Source organism: Panthera tigris, chromosome A3 (assembly GCF_018350195.1).
Source record: "Panthera tigris isolate Pti1 chromosome A3, P.tigris_Pti1_mat1.1, whole genome shotgun sequence".
Taxonomy (NCBI): domain Eukaryota; kingdom Metazoa; phylum Chordata; class Mammalia; order Carnivora; family Felidae; genus Panthera; species Panthera tigris.
Genome location: NC_056662.1, coordinates 109,359,006 through 109,379,439, shown reverse-complemented (window position 1 = coordinate 109,379,439; position 20,434 = coordinate 109,359,006). Strand labels below are relative to the sequence as shown.

General features: G+C 40.2%; 2 protein-coding genes across 3 annotated transcripts in view; one reads left to right on the top strand and one right to left on the bottom strand.

Annotated features, from left to right (window-relative positions):
- HEATR5B (HEAT repeat containing 5B) overlaps positions 1-8,500 on the bottom strand; it is a 98,355-nt gene extending 89,855 nt beyond the window's left edge. Inside the window, exons 1-5 of the mRNA XM_007082423.3 lie at positions 8,426-8,500; positions 7,307-7,454; positions 4,196-4,407; positions 1,714-1,822; positions 11-160 (exon numbers count right to left, since the gene is read on the bottom strand). Of these exons, the coding sequence (XP_007082485.1) occupies positions 11-160; positions 1,714-1,822; positions 4,196-4,407; positions 7,307-7,432 (597 nt within the window). The 5' untranslated portion in view covers positions 7,433-7,454; positions 8,426-8,500. The remainder of the gene's footprint in view (positions 1-10; positions 161-1,713; positions 1,823-4,195; positions 4,408-7,306; positions 7,455-8,425) is intronic.
- A 91-nt stretch (positions 8,501-8,591) lies between these two features.
- On the top strand, positions 8,592-19,936 carry GPATCH11 (G-patch domain containing 11). 2 transcript variants are annotated; one of them, XM_007082421.3, is made up of 9 exons: positions 8,592-8,728; positions 12,931-13,002; positions 13,560-13,786; positions 14,586-14,627; positions 15,475-15,595; positions 15,724-15,814; positions 16,896-17,012; positions 17,924-18,005; positions 18,721-19,936. In XM_007082421.3, the coding sequence occupies exons 2-9, from the start codon at positions 12,944-12,946 to the stop codon at positions 18,774-18,776; spliced, it is 795 nt and encodes a 264-aa protein (XP_007082483.1). In that variant the 5' UTR covers positions 8,592-8,728; positions 12,931-12,943; the 3' UTR covers positions 18,777-19,936. The 2 variants fall into 2 exon arrangements, with proteins under 2 accessions (XP_007082483.1, XP_007082484.1); XM_007082422.3 differs by having other exon boundaries at positions 8,600-8,665.
- Positions 19,937-20,434: the final 498 nt, after the last annotated feature.

Genomic DNA, 20,434 nt, shown 5'->3' with positions numbered 1-20,434 from the left:
AAGCACTAACCTTGGCAACTGCACACCGAACAGCCATTGACCGGTCAGTCAAGAGGGATCTGGCATTCTTGTAAATATCACGATGAGAGGAAGCTGCCGCACCTCCCAGTCCGTTCAGAACTTTCTGTAGACTCATTAGGATTTCACTTCGCCCTTGAGACTAGAAGTGAACATAAATCAAACTGAAAACTTTGTTGCAAAACAAATTCCATGTTTAAACAAGAACATACCAAAACACAACAGTTTTCTGGGCTTCCTGGTCTCATAGTCTTACCTTTAAATTGTAAACAGTAAGTAATGAAAAGCAAAATAAAATAAAGTATCCTAGAAAGTATCTGAAAGGTAAGAGTAGTTATTAATTTCAATTAAGTAATACCTTTCTGAGAAATTAGGTTACAACTAGAAAACATATTCTAATGTTTCCACAATATGTTGAAGTGCAGCTTAATGAGAACATGAAAACAAATTCAAAAACTTCACTATAAGTGTATCTCAAGGATCCAAAACCTCAGAATGTGAATGGTTAAGCAAAACAGTAGTTAAGTAATATAGGCATTCTAAGAGAAGAACCATCCAACACATTTAAAAAATGTGTCACAGAGATATGCTAAACCTTCACCTTTTTGTTGTTCCTGTTTTCATACTCTTACACTTATTCAAACACAGATCTCTTCCACTAGACTTGATGACGTCAGGGACCACATCTTGTTCATCTTTATGTGCTTACTACCTGACAGTATGTCCTCAATCATTGTTTAATAAATGAATGGACAAATGATTCCCAGAAGAAGGGTTGTCCAAGAAACCTTTACTTTTCCGAGATGAAGGAATTAGACTGTGAGAGTCCAGGGCTTGGTCCAGTTTTAGTCAACACCAAGTTGATAAGGAACTTTCAGAAGTAACACGAAATTGACATCACAAAATAGAACTATTTTTACTAAATAGCAGCTGCTGTGGGTTGAATAGTGTCCTCTGAAAAGATTAGTTCAAGTGTTAAGCCCCATTACCTGTGCAGACGACTTGATGTGGAAATAAGGACTTTGCGGATGAAATAAAAACAAGGTCATACTCTATTGAAGTGGCCCTACTCCAATAATTGGCATCCTCATAAGAAAAGAAGAATATGGATGCAGAACACAGGTACGGAGGGAGAACACTATGTGACAACAGAAGTAGAAATTAGAAATGTGTCTATAAATCAAGGAATACCAAGGAACAACAAGGGACTGCCAGCAACCACTGGAAGAAAGCAAGCAAGGATTCTTCACAAGTCTTCAGAAGAAGCATGGCCTTGCCAAACACATTGATTTGGGATCTTAGCTTCCAGAACTGTGAGACAACAAATTTCTGTTGTTTTAAGTCCCCATGGTCATTCATTACCCTGGGCAACTCTTGGAGCCTAATACATTAATTATGACAAATAAAATGGCAATGCAAAAATATCCATAGGGCTAAATAAAAAATAATAAGTAAACCTATTTTTGCCCAGGTGCCAAGGAAAAGCATTCTTTTCCTTCGCACTGAAATATAAGGTAATATACATTAAAGAAGGGGCAAGCGATGTATTTTTTTGCAAGTAATAATCTTAAATTACCTTCTTGCTAAGTACTAGGAGTACCACAGTGACAGGAAAAAAAGGCAAACATATTTTTAACTGACATCTAACTCCTGCCAAAAGCAAAACATTTAAATAATATTCGTTGTAAAACTTACCTCTGCACTTTTCAGAGATTTCAAAAGATTATTCACTGTTTCTGGAAATGCACTTCCTAACATTCTCCCCATTTTTTCATAAAATGCTCCAACACAAGCCACTGCAGCCCTGTAAGAAGTGATGCTTTCACTGGTCACTGTTCAGGTTAATAAAACAATTTTCATGATACCTTTCTCATTTTCAGAAATCAATTTGTATTTGTGCAGGACACTTTTGGCTACAAATCCTTAATTTTCAGCTTTCAAAAACACCTTGTTTACCTACCTATTCATTACGATCACAACAAATACTACCATTAATCGAACTGTACTGTTAGGAATACAAGAGAAGAAATATATTTATGTAAGAAATCCTACCCATCCTTTGGAAAAAAAACCGAAGTTTTCCTTTCATGAAAACTTCCCAAATTATGTCAATCCACAACGATTCCTTCTCTTCTCTCATTATATATAACACTCCATGTCAACTATTCATTTTCACAAAATTATGTTATTTACTGTGTTGTGACTTGACCATTTATGTGACAAGCATAAGCTTTGAAGTCTGGCAGATCTATGTCTAAATCCTAGGACCCGCCACCTAATAGCTATGGGTCCTGAGCAAGTTACTGAGGCAGAAACATTAAATATGCTCACTTCACTATTATATATGTAATAAATAACAGAATCATGGAATCAACCTTCATCTGTTTGACTCTAAATCCTGTGCATTTTTCAATACTCTCCAGGCTGATAACAAAACTAAAAATGACTGAGGTCACATGCCAGAATATTCAGGGAATTCCTACACAGAATCCATGAATCCACTGGAAATACATACGAATAATATGCAATATGTAATAAATTCTACTTAAGCAGAACTAGAAAACCATGTGTGAATTTGCTAAGTGGTGGAGAACTAAACCATCAAAGTTTAGTTTCAAATTCCAAATTAAACTGGAAAGCACTGGTGCTCTCTAATCTCTTCCAAAACTTTTGAGATCTACATCTATCCTAAACAACACAGAATCTAATCACAACATACCTATGCAGTTGAAAACAGACTTAAAAATCAGTGTCCAGGTTCAGAATAATGTCCCCGTTTCCTCTGTAAGCTATTAAACTGGCCCAGGCCCCTTGCATGGTGTTCTAGAGATGTATCTCTGGCCAGTCTGTGTTCTCAAACAGTAACTCTTTCTAGGTAACTATCCATACCAAAGAGTTCTACTTGCCAAAAGCTACGTTCTCAACTCAGGGCTCTGATATCCAGACCACGACTTCCAACTACCGACTATACACACTGTCCCTTGGATATTGCCTCCTGTCCTGCAAGTCAGCACACCCAGAACTGAACTTCTCATCTTCCCCTCATGACTTGTTCCCTCCTCTACTTTGCATCTTTCTGAAAAGCTCTGTAAAGTATAAAGAACCTACTTCTGTTTCCAATGAGAGGTTTCCTTTGCCTAGAAAACAGGTTGGCAAACTACTGCCTGCAGGCCGAATCTGACCCATTATCCAGCCTGCCACCTGGTTTTGTAAATAAAGTTTCAATGGAACACAGCTATGTTCATTTATTTACATACAGTCTTGGGCAGAGGCGAGTAGTTGCAACAGAAATGTATATATGGTCCTATAAGCCAAAAATAGTTATTACCTGGCTCTTTTTCATGAAGTCTGTCAATCCCTGGCCTATCACATCCACCTTCCCTTCTTCCCATCTAACCACTTACTTGACTATTTCCATGTGTCCTTCCCTGTTGTTGATCTTCTTTGGCCGATGCTTTGTTGAGAAGCCTTCCTGACACTGCTCTCCGCTCACACCACAGCTAAGCTTATTTAGGTGTCATTTCCCCTCCCCACCCCACCCTGGACAACACTCCTCACTGTACTCTAACTGCTGATTTTCTTATTTGACCCTTTCATAGGATGTACCCCATTGCCATTATTCTTAAGTCTTGCTCTGAAAATGTCTGTCTTTGACCCAAACCACAAGTTCGAGCCACGAGTTGGGTAAGCCCTTAATTTAGAGGTCATCATATTTGCAGGCAAAATGGTCTCTGTCTCAGCTACTCAATTCTGCCATTATAACATGAGAGCAGCTACCACCCGAATGAATATGTCTGTATTCCAATAAAACTTTATTTACAAAATAGGCAGCAGGCTGGATTCGGCCTGTGGGCTAGTTTGCCCATTCCTGCCTTAATCCCATCACTTAGAAATTCTTGACTTTTCTATCTCAGTCAAGAATATTCTCTCCATCCAAATTTACCAAGAGATCTCTGTGCAAATTGCGGACACCACACCAATTCTCTGTAGTTTACTGAAAAGTCCCAGGGGCGATGAAACACATATTGAAAAAGAAACCCTTCCCCAGACCTACTTAGAGCTTTCATTGTCAAGCAGCATGCCTCAGGTTCCATTGACCTTGGGGTCTTTATGATCAGTAGTCCCTTATTAAGATAAGTTACTCTAAAAAAACCAAAACGTCAAATTAAGTACTTACAGTTTTGTTGGTAAGTAGGCTGCAGTGTCATCTTTATTTCTGATAATATCATTACATTTATCAAGTGTTTGAAAAACAGTAAAAGTATCCCCAATGCTATAAAGGGCTGCCAGATTTTTAGCTAACAATTTTCGTGTAGGTGGTCCAGGTGAACTACTTATTAATCCAGTTAATTGTTCAACAAGTTTTTTCTGTTTTTCCTTTACGTCAGTCTGTTATAAAAAATAAAGAACATTATCAGCTTTTTTCTTATGTGTGCTTTCATTACCTTTCAATCAAAATAAAAAATACTCAAAAGTTAAAATCTATATTACATTAGGCATAAAACCATAAATGAAAATGTTCAAGATAAGGAAAAGTTTGGTAAGAAATGAACCATTCTTGGGGCACCTGGCTGGCTTAGTCCGTTGGGCATGCAACCCTTGATCTTGGGGTTGTAAGTTCAAGCCCCACACTGGGTATAGACATTACTTAAAAATAAAGTCTTAAAAAGAATAAATGAACCATTCTTTCCTAAATGTTATCCTTCGTTCCCCTCCAATACCAAAAATTTAGCTGCTAATACAAGTGACTGCTCTAGATGAAAAAGTTTCCACACCAACTTACTAAGAAACCAACAGTCAAAGGATGTAAAATATTGGGTACGTGGACAACTGACATCTTAGAACCTAGCTAGGCTGCCCTGTAAAAGCCAAGTCAGCAGTTCATAAGACACAGGTCCGCGAAGGAAACCAAAAGAAACTCTAGGAGCCCTAGGCAGTAAAAAAAGATATTCAAATAGACTCATAGTCAATACTGAGAGTTCATTCATTCATTCATTCATTCAAGAAATGCTTATTGTGCACTTATTATATGCCAAGCACTATTCTAGGCACTGGGATGAAACAGTGAACACAACAAAGTCTCTGCCCTTGTGAGTTTATATTCTAGTGGGGAGAGGCAAAGTTTACCGAATAAACAAATGAATAGTGTGAGTTCTTACTGTTTTGTTCAGATTAGTAAGAAAAGGCCTCTCTAAAAAGAAGCGAAGGTGTGAGCTATGCAGATATTGAGAGAAAAATATTCCAAGCAGGAGAAACAAGGGCAAAGGCCTTGAGGTGGGAACTTGCTTGGGCGAGGACAGCAAGAAGGCCAGTCTGGCTGGCAGAGAGTCAGAGAGAGGAAGTAATGAGAGATGAAGTCAGAAGAATAGAAAGGACCAGATTGTATAGCCCCTTATACACCATTGTAAGAATTTTCTATTTCATCCTGAGAATCTGAAGCATAAGAGGTACATGATCAAAATGTTTTAACAGGCACATTCTGACTACTGAGTGAAAAATACTCCACAAGGTCCATGGTCAGAAGCACAGTGAGCATTTAAGAAGGTGTTGCAATGATCCAGATGAGAGAGGAGGGTGGGAACAATGGAAATGATAACAAATAATTCAATTCTGGACACGTTTAGTGGATAGAACCCTTAGGATTTGCTGATAAATATGATGCGAAATTTCCAAAAGAAAGAAGAATGACTCTAAGGTTTATGACCTGAGCAACTGGAAGGAAGACATGGTTGTTTCCTGAGATGGTGACCACTGAGGAAAGGACAGGTTTGGAACGGAGAAATCAAGAATTTAACTTCGTATATGTTAATTTTGGGATGCTATTTAAAAGAGAAAGAGGTAGTTGGAGATCTGCAAGTCATTACTGTATAGATGGTAGCAAAAATCATGAAATTAGATGATATCATTGCGGGAATAAATATTTGTATATACTCTTCACAACAAAATAAAATACCTATTAAGTGTTTCAAGAGAGAAGATCAACTATGTCAAAAGCTGCTGATGGTCAACTAAGATGGAATACTGACCATTGGCTGGAACAATGTGAGATCACTGATGACTGGACAAGAGCCATTTCAGTGAAATGGATGCAGCAAATACTCAGTTGGAAGGGGTTTAAGAGAAAATAGAGACTTCTAGCTAAGGGCCATAAGTGAATCCATGCATTAACTTTGTCTTTCCAGAAATACTAGTAAAACTATATTAAAGGGCAACCACACACACACACACACACACACACAAATGCACAAATCCACAAGAGCAAAGAAAACAGGAAAAAAATCAACAGAATATACAGAAGCCAGGTACCCCCAATGGGCAAAGCTGAGAAGAGACGCAACTTACAACACAGAATCCCATGAAGCTCATGTCTGTTTTGCTGTTGTTGTTTGAAGCTCCAGGTGCTTATGGAGGAGGGAGTGAATTATGCCTGGAACTGGAGGAAATGGTTGAGAGTCTAGAAGTTGTAAGACTCTCATACCTCTCTCCTCCATTCGGGACTTAGGAAGCTCCAGCACAGCTGTGGGCTGGAAAAACTGTACTGAAAACAGGGGATTAAACGGAAGTTTTCATACTGGATGTTGAAGCCTGGAGCCTTCTCCCCAAATTCCTAGAATCTAGGCAGCTAGTGATATGCCCTAGGACACTAGAGTAGAAAAGTCTCTTCCTGGGAATGACTAGCCAAGGGAAATCTATGATGCCAATGCCAGGGGTTCTTCAAACCACAGGACTGGCCTACAGTGAAGCACAGTTAACAAACTTCACCCTGCCCAGGAAACGTACTACTCATTCTTAAATTTGAGCAGACAGCCAAACATTATCAGATATTTGAGGAAAGTATCTAATTTTAAAGACAGAAAACAAAACACATAATGAAAAGCAAGAAGGCTAAAACAGACTACGTAGGAAGAAGAAAACAGAAAAAAAGCCACCCCATTATAACTCCTCAGAGAGATAAGTGAAGATATTGGGATTGCTAGACAGCGTGGAGGGACCATTTGCAAGGTGGAGATGAGTGAATTTAAAAGTCATATAACCATATTTTTCTCCAGTCACATTCAGTTGTTCGGGTAGAGACATGAAGTAGGCAAAGAGCTAGGTTCAAATGAGATTCTGGTTTTGCCACAAAATAGAAAAAGACCAGACAAAAATTTCTATTACTGTGTTATATTCTCAATTCCATAAGTGACCCACAACCTTTCCAAAACATAATGCGTGCTCCCTTACAAAGCATGAACATATAATACTCTTCATTATGTAAACCCACCTGGGAAAAAAAGCAATACTATACCTTGTTGGCAGCGACCAATACTTTATCAAGAAATCTCAACCATTCAAAGATAAAAACTGGTCTCTTTGCTTCAGTGATTTGAGCCAAAGCTTCTTCATTTAGCAATAAACTGTGGGCCAGCTCCATTACTGAAGTTTAAAAGTCACACCTTAACAAATCAAGAAATACTTGTAAGGATTTTTTTTTAATGTTAAAAGTCAAAGCTTAGTGAATGCAACCACTAAGAATTGTAAAGTGTGGTTTTACTTCTCATTTCATTTGCGGGAAATTTACATTACTTCTTTGAGGCAAAACCCAAGAACCTAATTCTAAAGAACAAGGGTAAAACAAAAACAAACATAAATGAGTCATGCTTGGTGAAGAAGAATGAAAAAAGGAAAATTTAAATCAATACTGCAAATAACAGGGCGTCTGCCTGGCTCAGCCAGTACAGCATGCGACTGTTGAACTCGGGGTCCTGGGTTTGAACGCCACGTTGGGCATAGAGATAGCTTTTTAAAAAAAATATTGCAAAGAAGACGTTATTCCAAAAGAAATATGCCTAGCAAAACATATGTCATTAACCCATTCCACGAATGGGAAAACCACGGCACCAAGATCATACACCGGTTGGGCCTGACAATCCACCCTCCTCTTTTCTCGCCCACGGCTCAGTGCACAGCACCCTTACCCTCCCCTGGCCCAGGACGACGTCAAAACTCCCAGAATAAAGATCTCACACTGGAAGTCTCCAACAAGAGTCTTCCTACGGTGACGGGATGGGGAAGGCCAGATCCCCGTGGCCGAAGATTTAGTGACAACCCCGGGCGGTCGGGGAAATGCAGCCCACAAAGGCTGCGCGCGCTGCGGGTCTGGGTTAGCCCGGCTACTCCGAGGACCGCCGTAGCGCAGCGCCCGGCCTGGGGGGAAATGTTAAGAGGCCGCCGCAGGCCTCGCAGGAGCCACTTAGGGCTGTCAACTACAGGAGGCGGTGACTCGGAACCAAGCCCGGAGCCTGAGAAAGAAAAATGTTCCCTACGAATTCGATTTTCCTCCCCAGTCCTCTGAAAACATACGGGGGGACAGGGGTGTGTGTGCGTGTCACCGTGCGTGCTTTGGCCGCAACGGGGATGGCCTCACCTGCTAGTCTGGCAGGGGCTGAACAGCTGAGTTCCGGGGCCAGAAGCAGCTGCCAAGCGACCCGGATGCCCCGCCTCCCGCACGCCTGCCAGCAGGAAACGAGAGGAGAGCGCGTGCGCGGAAGGCTCGTGTTGCGCAAGCGCACTAACTACATCCTCCTGGCTCCTCCCGCCGCAGGTTTCCAATCGATTGCTCGCTAAGAAGCTCGGGTGGGAGCTGAGGCTCAGAAGTCCTGTGCAGGTGGGTGGGCGCATGCGCAGCGCGCGCTCTCACAAGCCGACCCGGGGAGAGTAGAGCTACCAGGTAAGGGGATGGGGACACCTGATAGAATGTAAAGGGCGGTGGTCTGTGCGCTGGTCGTGACTGACCTATCACACCATCACCCACATTCCTGCCTGTGACGCTTGCAGCTGGGCGGGACACGAGAAGGGAGAAATCAGCCGTCCCTAAGGGGGGGTTTGGGGACTGAAGCTTTTTGGTTACCTTTCTACTGTATGTCCAGCTAATTAGCCCTTCTCTCCACTTGGATGTATAATGGGATTCTCCGTGTGTCTGAAGCAGCGTTCTTGTTGCCACTGCCTCTGCCTGCTCTATGTCAAAAAAAAAAACAAGCAAAAGACGTCACCCGAACCAAACCTACTACAGTCTAACCACTCTCAACTGGTAACTCCATTCTTCCAGGTTTTCAGGCCAAAAGCCTTAACATAATCGTTGACATCGCTCTTTCACACACCGCTTCCCATCCATCAGCCAGTCTCCTTAGCTCTACCTTTAAAATACGCTCAGGGGCGCCTGGGTGGCTCAGTTGGTTAAACGTCCGACTTCAGCTCAGATCATGATCTCGTGGTTCGTGGGTTCGAGCCCCATGTCGGGCTCTGTGCTGACAGCTCAAAGCCTGGAGCCTGCTTCAGATTCTGTGTCTCCCTCTCTCTCTGCCCCTGCCCTGCTCTCTCTTTGCCTGTCTCTTTCTCTCGAAAATGAACAAACTTAAAAAAAAATTTTTAATATACGCAGAATCCGACCGCTTCTCACCACTTCTACTGCCGGTGGTCCACTTCCACTGGTGGTCCAAGCCACCGTCATGGTGGCTTTACAAAGTTTATCCTTATGCTTGATGCGAATGGATGATGCTGAAGTGTATCGTACCCACAAAGGGGGGGTTTTAAAAAGAACCTGGAACCCCTTAGGCACCCCCCACCCCCGCCCCATTCCTAAGACCAATGGATTACTTCTGTCCTATAAAAGTTGAAAAAGCCATGCTTTTATGCATGGAGACATGAATTAGCAGTTCTTGCATACCTTTTCAGTAAATAGGAAGATTCAAACTTCTATTATTAGATTAACAATCTAATGTTTTTATTAAACTATATTTACAGTAAATAGGACCTAGAACGATTTTGGAATTTAGTGATAGAAGTAGGAGCGGGAGTAGGTGGAGAGTTATTAGGGCATTTTCTCACGTAAATGATGGTTTAGTGCTTCTGATATGGTGTGTGTATTTGCCCCGTTGGGTTGTGATTAGTATATAAAGGGAATATAGGGCTGTAATAATAATGTGTGTGCCTACGAGGATAATAGTAATATTGGATCATGAGAATGAGGCTATTACTACAGATAGTTCTCCAACTAGGTTAATTGTAGGGGGTAGGGCTAGATTTGCAAGGCTGGCTAGTAGTCATCAGGTGGCTATTAAGGGGAAGAGTGTTTGCAGACCTCATGCTAGGATTATTGTTTGGCTCTGTACTCGTTCATAGTTTGAGTTTGCAAGACAGAATAGTATTGATGATGTTAATCGGTGGGCAATTATTAGGGCTGTTGCTCCTAAATAGCTTCATGGTGTTTGGATAAGAACTGCGACAATAATTAGGGCTATGTGGTCCTATACTTCTAAGAATTAACTAAATGTTTTGATTTATTGTTTTACGTTAGTTGAATTTATGGTTATTTGGGCTAGTTTTGGCTCAAGATGGCCAGTTTGATATGAAATCTTCTGGGTGTAAGCCAGATGCTTTGTTTAAGCTGCATCTCGTTTTATCCAAGCACACTTTCCAGTATGCTTACCTTGTTATGACTTGTCTCCTCTTGTGTTTTTTATAGTTTGAATAGATTGTCTTTGGGTTTTGTCACTTGAGGAGGGTGACAGGTAGTGTGTGCGTGCTTCGTGGCCCAATTCAATTGAGCTCTCTCTTCTCAATTTACTACTAAATCCTCCTTTGGTTCTTAATTTCATAAGGACTTTTCGTGGAAAAGTGTTCGAGGATAGAAAATGTAGCCCATTACTTCCCACCTCATAGGTTACAGCTTGACCTAACTTTTTTATGTTAAGATACTTGTGCTTACTTTTCTTCCTTTTTAGGGTTTGCTGAAGATGGCGGTATTGGATTAGCAAGGGGTGGTGAGGTATATTGGGATTCATCGATTATAGAACAGGCTCCTCTAGAGGGATATAAAATAAAGCACTGCAAAGTCCTTTGAGTTTTAAGCTGTCGCTAGTTCTCTGGCAGACAGATTTGTTTAGTTAGCTATCTAAGTTTAGGGTTAAGCGTAGTGGGGTATCTAATCCCAGTTTGGGTCTTAGCTATCGTGTGGTCAGAGGTGTTAAGTTACTTTTGTGCCATATTTTTATGTTAACTGTAGCTTTTTACAGCTGAGTTAAAATTTAACTTTAGCGCAGGGTGGGGAGGGGTTCCTCTATAACACGCTTTATGCTGTGGGTCTATTAATTCGTGTTAATTGTATGACCGCAGTGGCTGGCATGAAATTTACCAACCCTAATTTAATATGGCTTAGCTGAACTTTCATTCATGGCTTAATTTTTATCGCTGCTGTGTCCTGTGGGGGTGTGGCTAAGCAAGGTGTCAGGCCTATCTTTGCCCATTTTTTCTATCTGGCTTCATTCTGCAAGTGGGATCTCTTCATATGGCCAGGAAGATGGCCCTTTGGAGCCCACCTTCACATACTCTCTGTTCAGAAACCCCAGTGAAGAGATCTCTTTTCCCCCATAAGACATGCTTATCTGACCTGGTTAAGTCATCACCTCCTCTGTTGCTGGGACATAGTAAACTATAATTGGCCATCTTGTGCCCAGGGAAGTATAGAAGACAGAGCTTGCCACCCTCCACTAGAACCCAGTGGAGGGCGGAGGGTTGGGTTCCCAAAGAAAAGGATGGTGGGTGGGCCAAAACAGCCTGTGTGTACTGCAGCAAATGACTGCCCTCTGTAACTGGCTTCTGGACCAGAAGCATTGATATCATCTGGGAGCCTATTAGAAATACAAAACTTCAAGCTCTAGCTCAGAATCAGACGCTGGATTTTAAGAAGATCCTGAAGCAATTCATATACATAATAAAGTTTGAGGTGTGCTTTTTTGGATAACTATTTTATCCCTGTAAGAGAAAATAATTACATGATTTTAACTATTTTGGATGGAAACTCTCCTCAAAAATGTCTCCATATAAGTGAGATGTTAAGTATACCAAGTTCCAAGTGGACAGCTTGAACATGGAGTGCTGTAGAGAGAGGCCTGGAATGGTTAGGATGGGTTTCGTGAAGGAGGGGAGCTTAGGCCAAGGAGGAAGGAAATGTCTGTGTATGTTCAGAGAACAATGAGAAGCCCATGTGACTTGAATATGGAACCCTAAAGGAGCGTCAGGGGTGAGATTTTGAAGGATCCTCCTGCTACAGTGCTAGAGTGACTAGTCCTCCAGGGCCTGCAGAGTAAAGTTTATTGAGGGATTGAAATAGACAGATTAAATGACCTGACTTATGTTTTTTATAAAACCACTCTGGAGAGGCTGGCTCAACAGGAAGAGCATGCAACACTTGATCTCAGGGTTGTGAGTTTGAGCCCCACTTTGGGTGTAAAGATTACTAAAAAAAAATAAACTTTAAACTTTTTTTAATGTTTATTTTATTTTTGAGAGAGAGAGAGAGCGCGCAAGTTGGGGAGGGGCAGAGAGAGGGAGACAGAGGATCTGAAGGAGAACTCAGGAACCATGAGATCATGACCTGAGCCAAAATTGGATGAGTAACCAACTGAGCCACCCAGGAGCCCCAAATAAACTTAAAAAAAAAAAAAAAAAAAAAAAAAAAAAAAAACAAAAAAACACTGCAGAGGGTGTAGGGGATGCACTGGAAGAGGAGAGGCCACACACAATGAAACTAATTAGGAAGTTGTTGTAATAGTTCGGGTGAGAAAGAAATGCCTGAACTGAAGCAATGGTCACAACTATAGGAAAAAAGCTTTTGAAGGATATTGTAGAGGAAGAATTGGCAGAGGGCTATACGAGGTCAGGAATGGGGAGATTGTAGCGACATTTATTTGAAAAAATTAGGGGATAATGGAGGTTTGGAATGGAAGAGAACGAGTCGTTGGAGAGCTTCCCACAGAAAGATGTCAGAAGGCACTTGAATGTGTGGTAGAGCTCCAGAGAAAGGTTTATTTCCATTGTCGACCAAACAACAACAAAAAAAGGTGCTGTTACTTTATCCTCTTTGATTTGTAGATACTTTTGCCATATGAAGTTGAACATGGCGGAAGAAGAGGACTATATGTCTGATTCCTTCATTAATGTCCAGTAAGTAAATTTGCACACCTCATGTAGTGATATATATAAGACATTAATGTAGACTCGTAAGTGATGACATTGATTTTAAATGTGAGTTGAAAAGTCAGTTTTGTTGCTTTGTGGAAACACCTCCTACATTTCTGTACAAAGATACCAGGAGCCTTTTCTTCCCTTTTAATGCTAAACATTTGACTTCTGCCCTTGATTCTTGTTATTTTCCTCTTCCAAACAAGTTTACACTTTTGCTTTATTTCATCTTACTGTCTCTTCTAGCTCGTATTCAGCTTTGCTCTTTATTATTTCCAACCTCCTAGAAAAATTAGTCTAAAATTACTGTTTCTTCAACTCTCTATTTTCTTCAGCTTCCTACAATCTGGCACCAGCTTTCATTATTTTTACTAAAATAGCCACTCTCAGAGGTCACTGATTATGTTCTAAGATCAATGAAAACAAAGGTGGTCATCGTGGTGGTGCTGAAATATTAAGTAGCGTCAGGTAAGTAAGTAGCAAAGTTACGAGAAAACTGCATGTCCTCGTCTAAAATAACCTTCTCCATTATTCTTCAGACAAGACATCAGACCAGGATTGCCAATGCTGAGGCAAATCCGAGAAGCTCGTCGAAAAGAAGAAAAGCAACAGGAAGCTAATTTGAAAAACAGACAGAAGAGTTTAAAAGAAGAAGAACAAGAAAGACGTGACATTGGATTGAAGAATGCACTAGGCTGTGAAAACAAAGGGTTTGCTTTGCTCCAAAAGATGGGATATAAAAGTGGTCAGGCCCTTGGCAAAAGTGGTAAGTTCCATCTGGACATAAGCAGGTGTTCCTAACCACCAAATGGTGCTCTATTGATGAGTACCAGAGAGGACTCCTTATCCATCTACACAGAAAGTAAAGCAACATAGCTACTAGGTGAAACAAGCATATAGAGAACGGTGTCTTCCTACACCACTTTAGACAAGTGTCATCAAGAGCTACTTACCAGCCCCACTTCGCCTTCAAGGCACCAACAGCGGGGATGGACGAGGCTTACAACGGAGGCAGCAGCTAACAATGGTGATAAGAGAAGGGTTGAGAAGTACAACAGCCAAAGGACAGTGAAGCAACATTGAGGATGATGGCAGGACACCGCCCTGCTCGCTCTGTACCTGTGCCAGGTACCCCAGTGAGCGCGTGGTTGGAGAAGCTCCATTCTCGCCTCCCTATTTAGGAAGTTGTAGAGGCCATATATTCATAGTGGATTCTGTAAGCCATTTTTCTTGTCTTCCTTATTATAATTGCTTTGATCTTCACTGAGCAAGGCTTTGCTTTCTCTGGAAGCTGCCACTTTCTTGGACATATATCAGTGTTTTCCCTTCCTGAAACCCTAACTTCAGATGGCATAGGAGGCTGTGGGTCAGTCTTACTGAGGAGTAGATATTTGAAGGCAAGGGAGGTGGTTGATTATAGAGTATTCATGTTCAGATTTCAATTTCAAGTGGCATCGAAACTGGAAGGGATATGTATAGAACATTGCAAAGCTGTGTACTACGCTCACCTGTAGTTTGAAGAAGAAGTTCTAAAGTCATGTGTGTGTTTTGTTCTCTTTTCTTAGGAGGTGGTATTGTTGAACCAATTCCTCTCAACGTCAAAACAGGTATATAATTATTTCTGAGCATATTTACCAGTAATAATAACTTATGCTTAGATCTAGCACATAAACTTGCATACTAAATGGGTTTTTTTGTGGTAGCACTGTTACAGTTCTTATCCTAGGAAGCCCCCAGTAAAATATTTCTTAGTTAAACTTCTCAATATTTTAAACTAAAAGTAACAGTTTGAGTATAAAATAAAATTTAAATCCTAAAAATATGGGGGGAAATCATAACCATTAAAAATGCAAAGCTATTTTTTGCCCATTGAAATGTGCTAAGGGGTGCCTTGGTGGCTCAGTCAGTTTAGCGTTTGAGTCTTGATTTCGACTCAGGTCATGATCTCACAGGTTGTGAGTTTGAGCCCCATGTCAGGCTTCCCACTAACAGTGCAGAGTCTGCCTAGGATTCTTTCTCTCTCCCTCTCTTCCCTGCTTGTGCTATGTCTCTAAATAAATAAACATTTAAAAAAAAAAAAAAGGAATGTACTGAAAGTATTCTGAGACAGACTTATCCATTCAATGTTTTTCTTAAGACTTTGGATGAATTAAGGAGAAAAATACATATTTTATTTGGTTATTATATTTATATGGAAGTATGATAGTTGATACTGTTTTCCCAATTTAAGGAATTTTGTATTGTGTGACTATTTCATTAAATCAGACTAATGATCTTTGTAAAACTCAAATTGTGTGTTTGGGTTTAGGAAAAAAAAAATCTCCAGTGTTTTCATGTCAAATGATTTCGAGTGATTGTACTCAAATCAGAATTGTGTGTAATTTGCACCTGGTTAGAGGTCATGTTTTGAAGTGTGAAGTCATCAGGTTCTAAAGCAGTTTGCTGTTTGAACAGGGAAAAGTGGCATCGGTCATGAGGCATTACTGAAGCGGAAAGCAGAGGAAAAACTAGAAAACTATAGAAGAAAGATCCACGTGAAAACCCAAGCCGAAGAAAAAGCCGCAGAGCAGTTTCGGTAACACTTGGTATTTGAGCTATTTTGGGTTTTACCCCGTGTTTATTGTGATGTTTTCTGGTAGTTGGGCATTTAAATGGATAAAGGGAGGGCAGACTCTCGGTAGACTATTGTTTTCTTTCGATTAGACTGCGATTGAAACATAAGCAGGATGAAGTGAAGCTGGAAGGGGACCTTAGAAGAAGCCAGCGAGCCTGCCAGCAGTTGGATACTCAGAAGGCAAGCCTTTCACCTGTGTTCCGTTTGGAGAGGTTTTTCGGTGCCCAGTGTGATTTGCCATGTAATTAGGAAAAAAGAAAGAAAAGAAACTCCAGGCCTGTGGTATCTAGCCCGCTACCTGTTAAAGCTTTCATTTAACATGCAGGGCTGATCTTTGATGGTTGACACTCATGACGATGACTTGGTCGCTGCAGGAACCGGAGTAGTCTGAATCACCCAATAAGGCTCAAATAACATTTTTATATTTAATCTTTCTCTGCTTATTTGGATATTGGAGACTCAGAGCTAGTGTGTGTGGAAATTCTGTCCACCAGAATATTTGATGAATAGCCTATTTTTAGTCCATCTTCAGTACCTCTTGTGTCCCTAACTAGCAAAGTCATGGTAGATTACTATATATTTTGGCTGTTTTTAAAATTCTGTTTTTGGTTTTATTTTTATTTCATTTTCAATTTTTTTATTTTGATCTTTCCATTAGAATAAAATGACTTCAATTAAAGTCTCTAAAACATTTCCCTTGTATGTAAATAGATCTCTGGAAGCAATCTCTCACTTTTCTGTATTCCCATAGCACTTTATTTTGCGTCTGTCATGACACTTTCCTAGCTGATGTGTACTTTGTGTGTGTGTGTGTGTGCTCTACAAGTAAATCTCGCGAGATCTAAAACCAAATCTCATGAGATTTTTTTTTTTTTTAATTCAAGTTAATTAACATACAGTGTAGTCTTGGCTTCAGGAGTAGAACCCAATGATTCATCTCTTACATATGACACCCAGTGCTCATCCCAACAAGTGCCCTCCTTCATGCCCATCCCCTCACCTACATCCCTCTTATGTGTGTTATTTTATTCCCATTAAGATATGTATACCCATGGCTTATTTCCCTAATAGACTGGCAGCCACTGGGGGACAATACTTGAACTGAGTCTTCATCCCTATGGTTCATACAGCCCAGGGCTTTACTCTTGAAGCAGCAATCAGTAAATATTTCATTGAAAGAAAGAATCCATGTCGATATGAACGTACTTGTGATAGTCTTCTGGTTAGCTGCGTTTAATTGGGAATAATTCTTTATTTTCAGAATATTCAGGTTCCTAGGGAACCATGGTACTGGTTGGGGCTTGAAGAGGAAACCGAGGAAGAGGAAGAGGAAGAAAAAGAACACGATGAAGATGAATATAAGAGTGAAGACTTGAGTGTATGTTTCGGTACCAGTTCCTCGAGCAAGGTGTCTTAAGTGTATGCCTTGGTACCATTCACATTTTGAGCCGGCTAATTATTTGTTGGGGCACACTGTTCTAACAGCATCCCTGGCCTCCACCCACCAGGTGCCTGTTGCACTTCCCCCTTGTGACAACCAAAAATATCTCCAGACATTGCTAAATTTCCCCGAGGGGAAAAATCACCTCTAGTTGAGAACTACTATATCATAGGGTTATTTTATTGACCCCAAACCGTTATATAATTTCTTCCTTTAGCTTCGGTGTACACTCTCAGCTTCAGTTTGGATGACAGATGAGCCACAAATATAAATTATCTTAATTTCTACTTTGTTGCCTGTTAAACCTCAGGAAGTGATTCTAATGAATACCCCTCTCCTGCACCCATAAACAAAGCAAAAAAACACAGCTCAAAGGAAGTGGAAATTATTCAAGAAAGGAATCCCATTTCTGTGTTTTTTTGTGTATAAGAATTTTATAGGAAGCATTTGCAATTTGAAAAAGCAGTGTTCCACTTAACTGGGAGACCATTGATGAGAACTTTAATGACAAAGGGAGGCAGTGTTCACTCTCATTCCATCTGGGGAGGTAGGTTCTTTGAAGTAGAGGGAGGTTTTTAAAGGATCCTGATTAAAATAAGAGCCAGCCCAAATGTATTTTCCAAATGTTAACAAGTGGTCTCTTTGTGTCTGTCAAACATGTGAAAATATCAGGGTGGCTGGTAAACTGGGACATGTTCTAATATATTCTTCCCTTGATACCTATCCTACATGGTTAAGAGAGTAGCAGAAGATTTATAGCCTTGGGCTAATTTGGCAGGATCCAAGAGACCAGAATACCAAGATTATGTTCAATTTGAACTATTAATGTGCCTGTGTCCTACATGTAGGTACTGGAAAAATTACAAATATTGACTGGTTATTTAAGAGGAGAACATCTGTATTGCATTTGGTGTGGAACAGCCTATGAAGGTAAGAGGATACTTTGCACTTTTTAAAAATATTGAATACAAATGCTCTTTGATTTTTTAACTTTGATTTTGTGTGTGTGTGTGTGTGTGTGTGTGTGTGGCGTGTGTACATGTGTGTAAGTCACATCTCCCATAGACAATGGAAATTTCTTATTCCATCCAAATGGCAGTGTGGGGTCAATGTCTTAAAGCAGTGGTACATATAGAAATAATCAAGGCCTTTTCAGAAACTAAATGTGCAGAAGGGAATTTTTCAGTTCTCTATTTCAAAAGGAAGAATTTTTTAGTTACTTGAGGATGAATTTTTTTTCATGCTTTATTTTTAAAGATTCTTTCTTCAGCTGCATTAACTTGCAAGATATTTCAGATTTTTAGAATTAGCTTTTATGTAGATAGAATATTGTTTCAGAATACTGAAATCCACTCCATTTTTTTTTTTTTTTATTATAAGGAAAGAAATGGGTTTAAAATTTGCCAGATACCTTATAGGGTCAAGCACTTTCCCTTCTAACACATTCTCCCCAAGTTGGCCCTGTTAACTTGAATTTAAGGACTTTACACTTGGCAGTAAAGAATTGTTGGTTATGGTTGTATCTTTTCCCAGTTTAGCTCAGTAAGTAGCAAACACAGCTACAAAACATGTTATGTTGAACTAATTTTCTAGAGTAGTTTACTATACTAGTATTAATCTTTTATTTTCCTCACATAAATTACAGATAAAGAAGACCTCTCTTCAAATTGCCCAGGACCAACTTCTGCAGATCATGACTAAGATTATTCTCAATAAAGTAGAAACTTGGAAAATGTTACTGTTTTCTAAAAATAAACAATTGAGCAGTTAGAATTCCCAAATTATGCCAGTTAAAGAAAGAGGGCCTTTTTATATGTTTTGTTCTTTTTGTGATTTTAGAAGCACTTTGTACTTTATAGTTGTTCATTGATTTAAAAAAAAAAAATAACAATGCTGTTTCAGAACGCAAGTGTTATAGACATGGGCAAACACAATTTGTGACTCTGTTGTGATGCTGTGGGGCTCAAGGACACCAACAGGTAACTCCCTCATTCCTCTCTTCACTTTGGAACAAAGTGAGAAGTAAGACATGGGAGTCAGAGAGAGATTAACATGTCAGCTTTATTATCAGTGACGTTGAGATAGAGAGCAAGGTTGACTTGTTCTCCTATTAGGCTCCCTAAAATATCTCCCTGACTGGACACAACTACAGACCTCTGCCTTGCCGGGGATGGAGCCTACCTTTGCCTTCTGAGAGCATTTAGCTTTCAAGGAGAGAGGACCCACCAGGGGCGGGGCCACACATGCTAAGTTCCTTCTCCCAAAATCACATCTCAGATAAGACACTTCTCTGTTGAGAGGGAATGAACGACGGTTCACAGAGCTTGCTCCCATACTTCTCTCTCCCAAGGCGCAAGAAAAAGTCCCTTCCCTCCATGCAGATAGGAGGAAGGAAAAGCATTCCCCTCAATACGACTGATGTCAGGCAATGTTCCATTAACACTACTTCATTCTAGCCAATTTCAGAAACAAAATAATTATGATACTTGTGGGAAAATCATGAGTTTTCATGACAGTGTGTATATCCACTATAAGTGAAGATTGCAAATTTTAGCTAAAGAAACTTTAGAATTGGAAGTAATCTTAACTATCAGGTTATCCAAGTACTTCCTAAATTTGGGAGCCCTTGGACAACATTCCCAGCAGTTTGCAATCTAACCTCTGCCTTTATTTCTCCAGCCACAGAGAGCTCACTGCCTTAAAATGGATTGTTCCATTGCTGGGTAGCTATAAGTGATTTTTAAAGTTATTTTTCTAAAATCTGCTTCTCTATAATGTCACCACATATAGCTAAGGACATACCATGTAGCACACCTCTAGATATCTTCAGACAAAATTGGGCATCAAAAATCATGAACTTTTTTTAAAGTTCACAAGCTCAGGTACCACCCCTAGTGATTTTGATTCGGCTAGTCTAGGGTAGTTTCTAGATATCTGTATTTGTATAAAGTGCTAAGAATACATCTGATAAGCACCTGTGTGTTAGGACTAGTGCTACAGGTTAAATACAGAGCACTGTTACATTCTTGGGGATCCAGTTTTATAGCTAACCTCTCTCTCAGTACCACTGAGCAAGAGATCAGCCTCTTTTATTAGAAACAGTATACACAAGAACAGAGCAAAAGCATAACCTGTATTTGCATTAAGTTAAGATAATCAATAGCACAACTTGTATCAGCCTTTGCCCTAATATAACCTAATTCATTTGTTGTCAAGTTTAGCTTGGGGAGCTTTAAAAATGATAATACAAGGGGTGCCTGGGTGGCTCAGTCGGTTAAGTGACTCTTCATCATCACAATTTCGTGAGTTGAAGCCCCACATCAGGCTCTGCGATGACAGTTTCCCATCGGCAGAGGTTC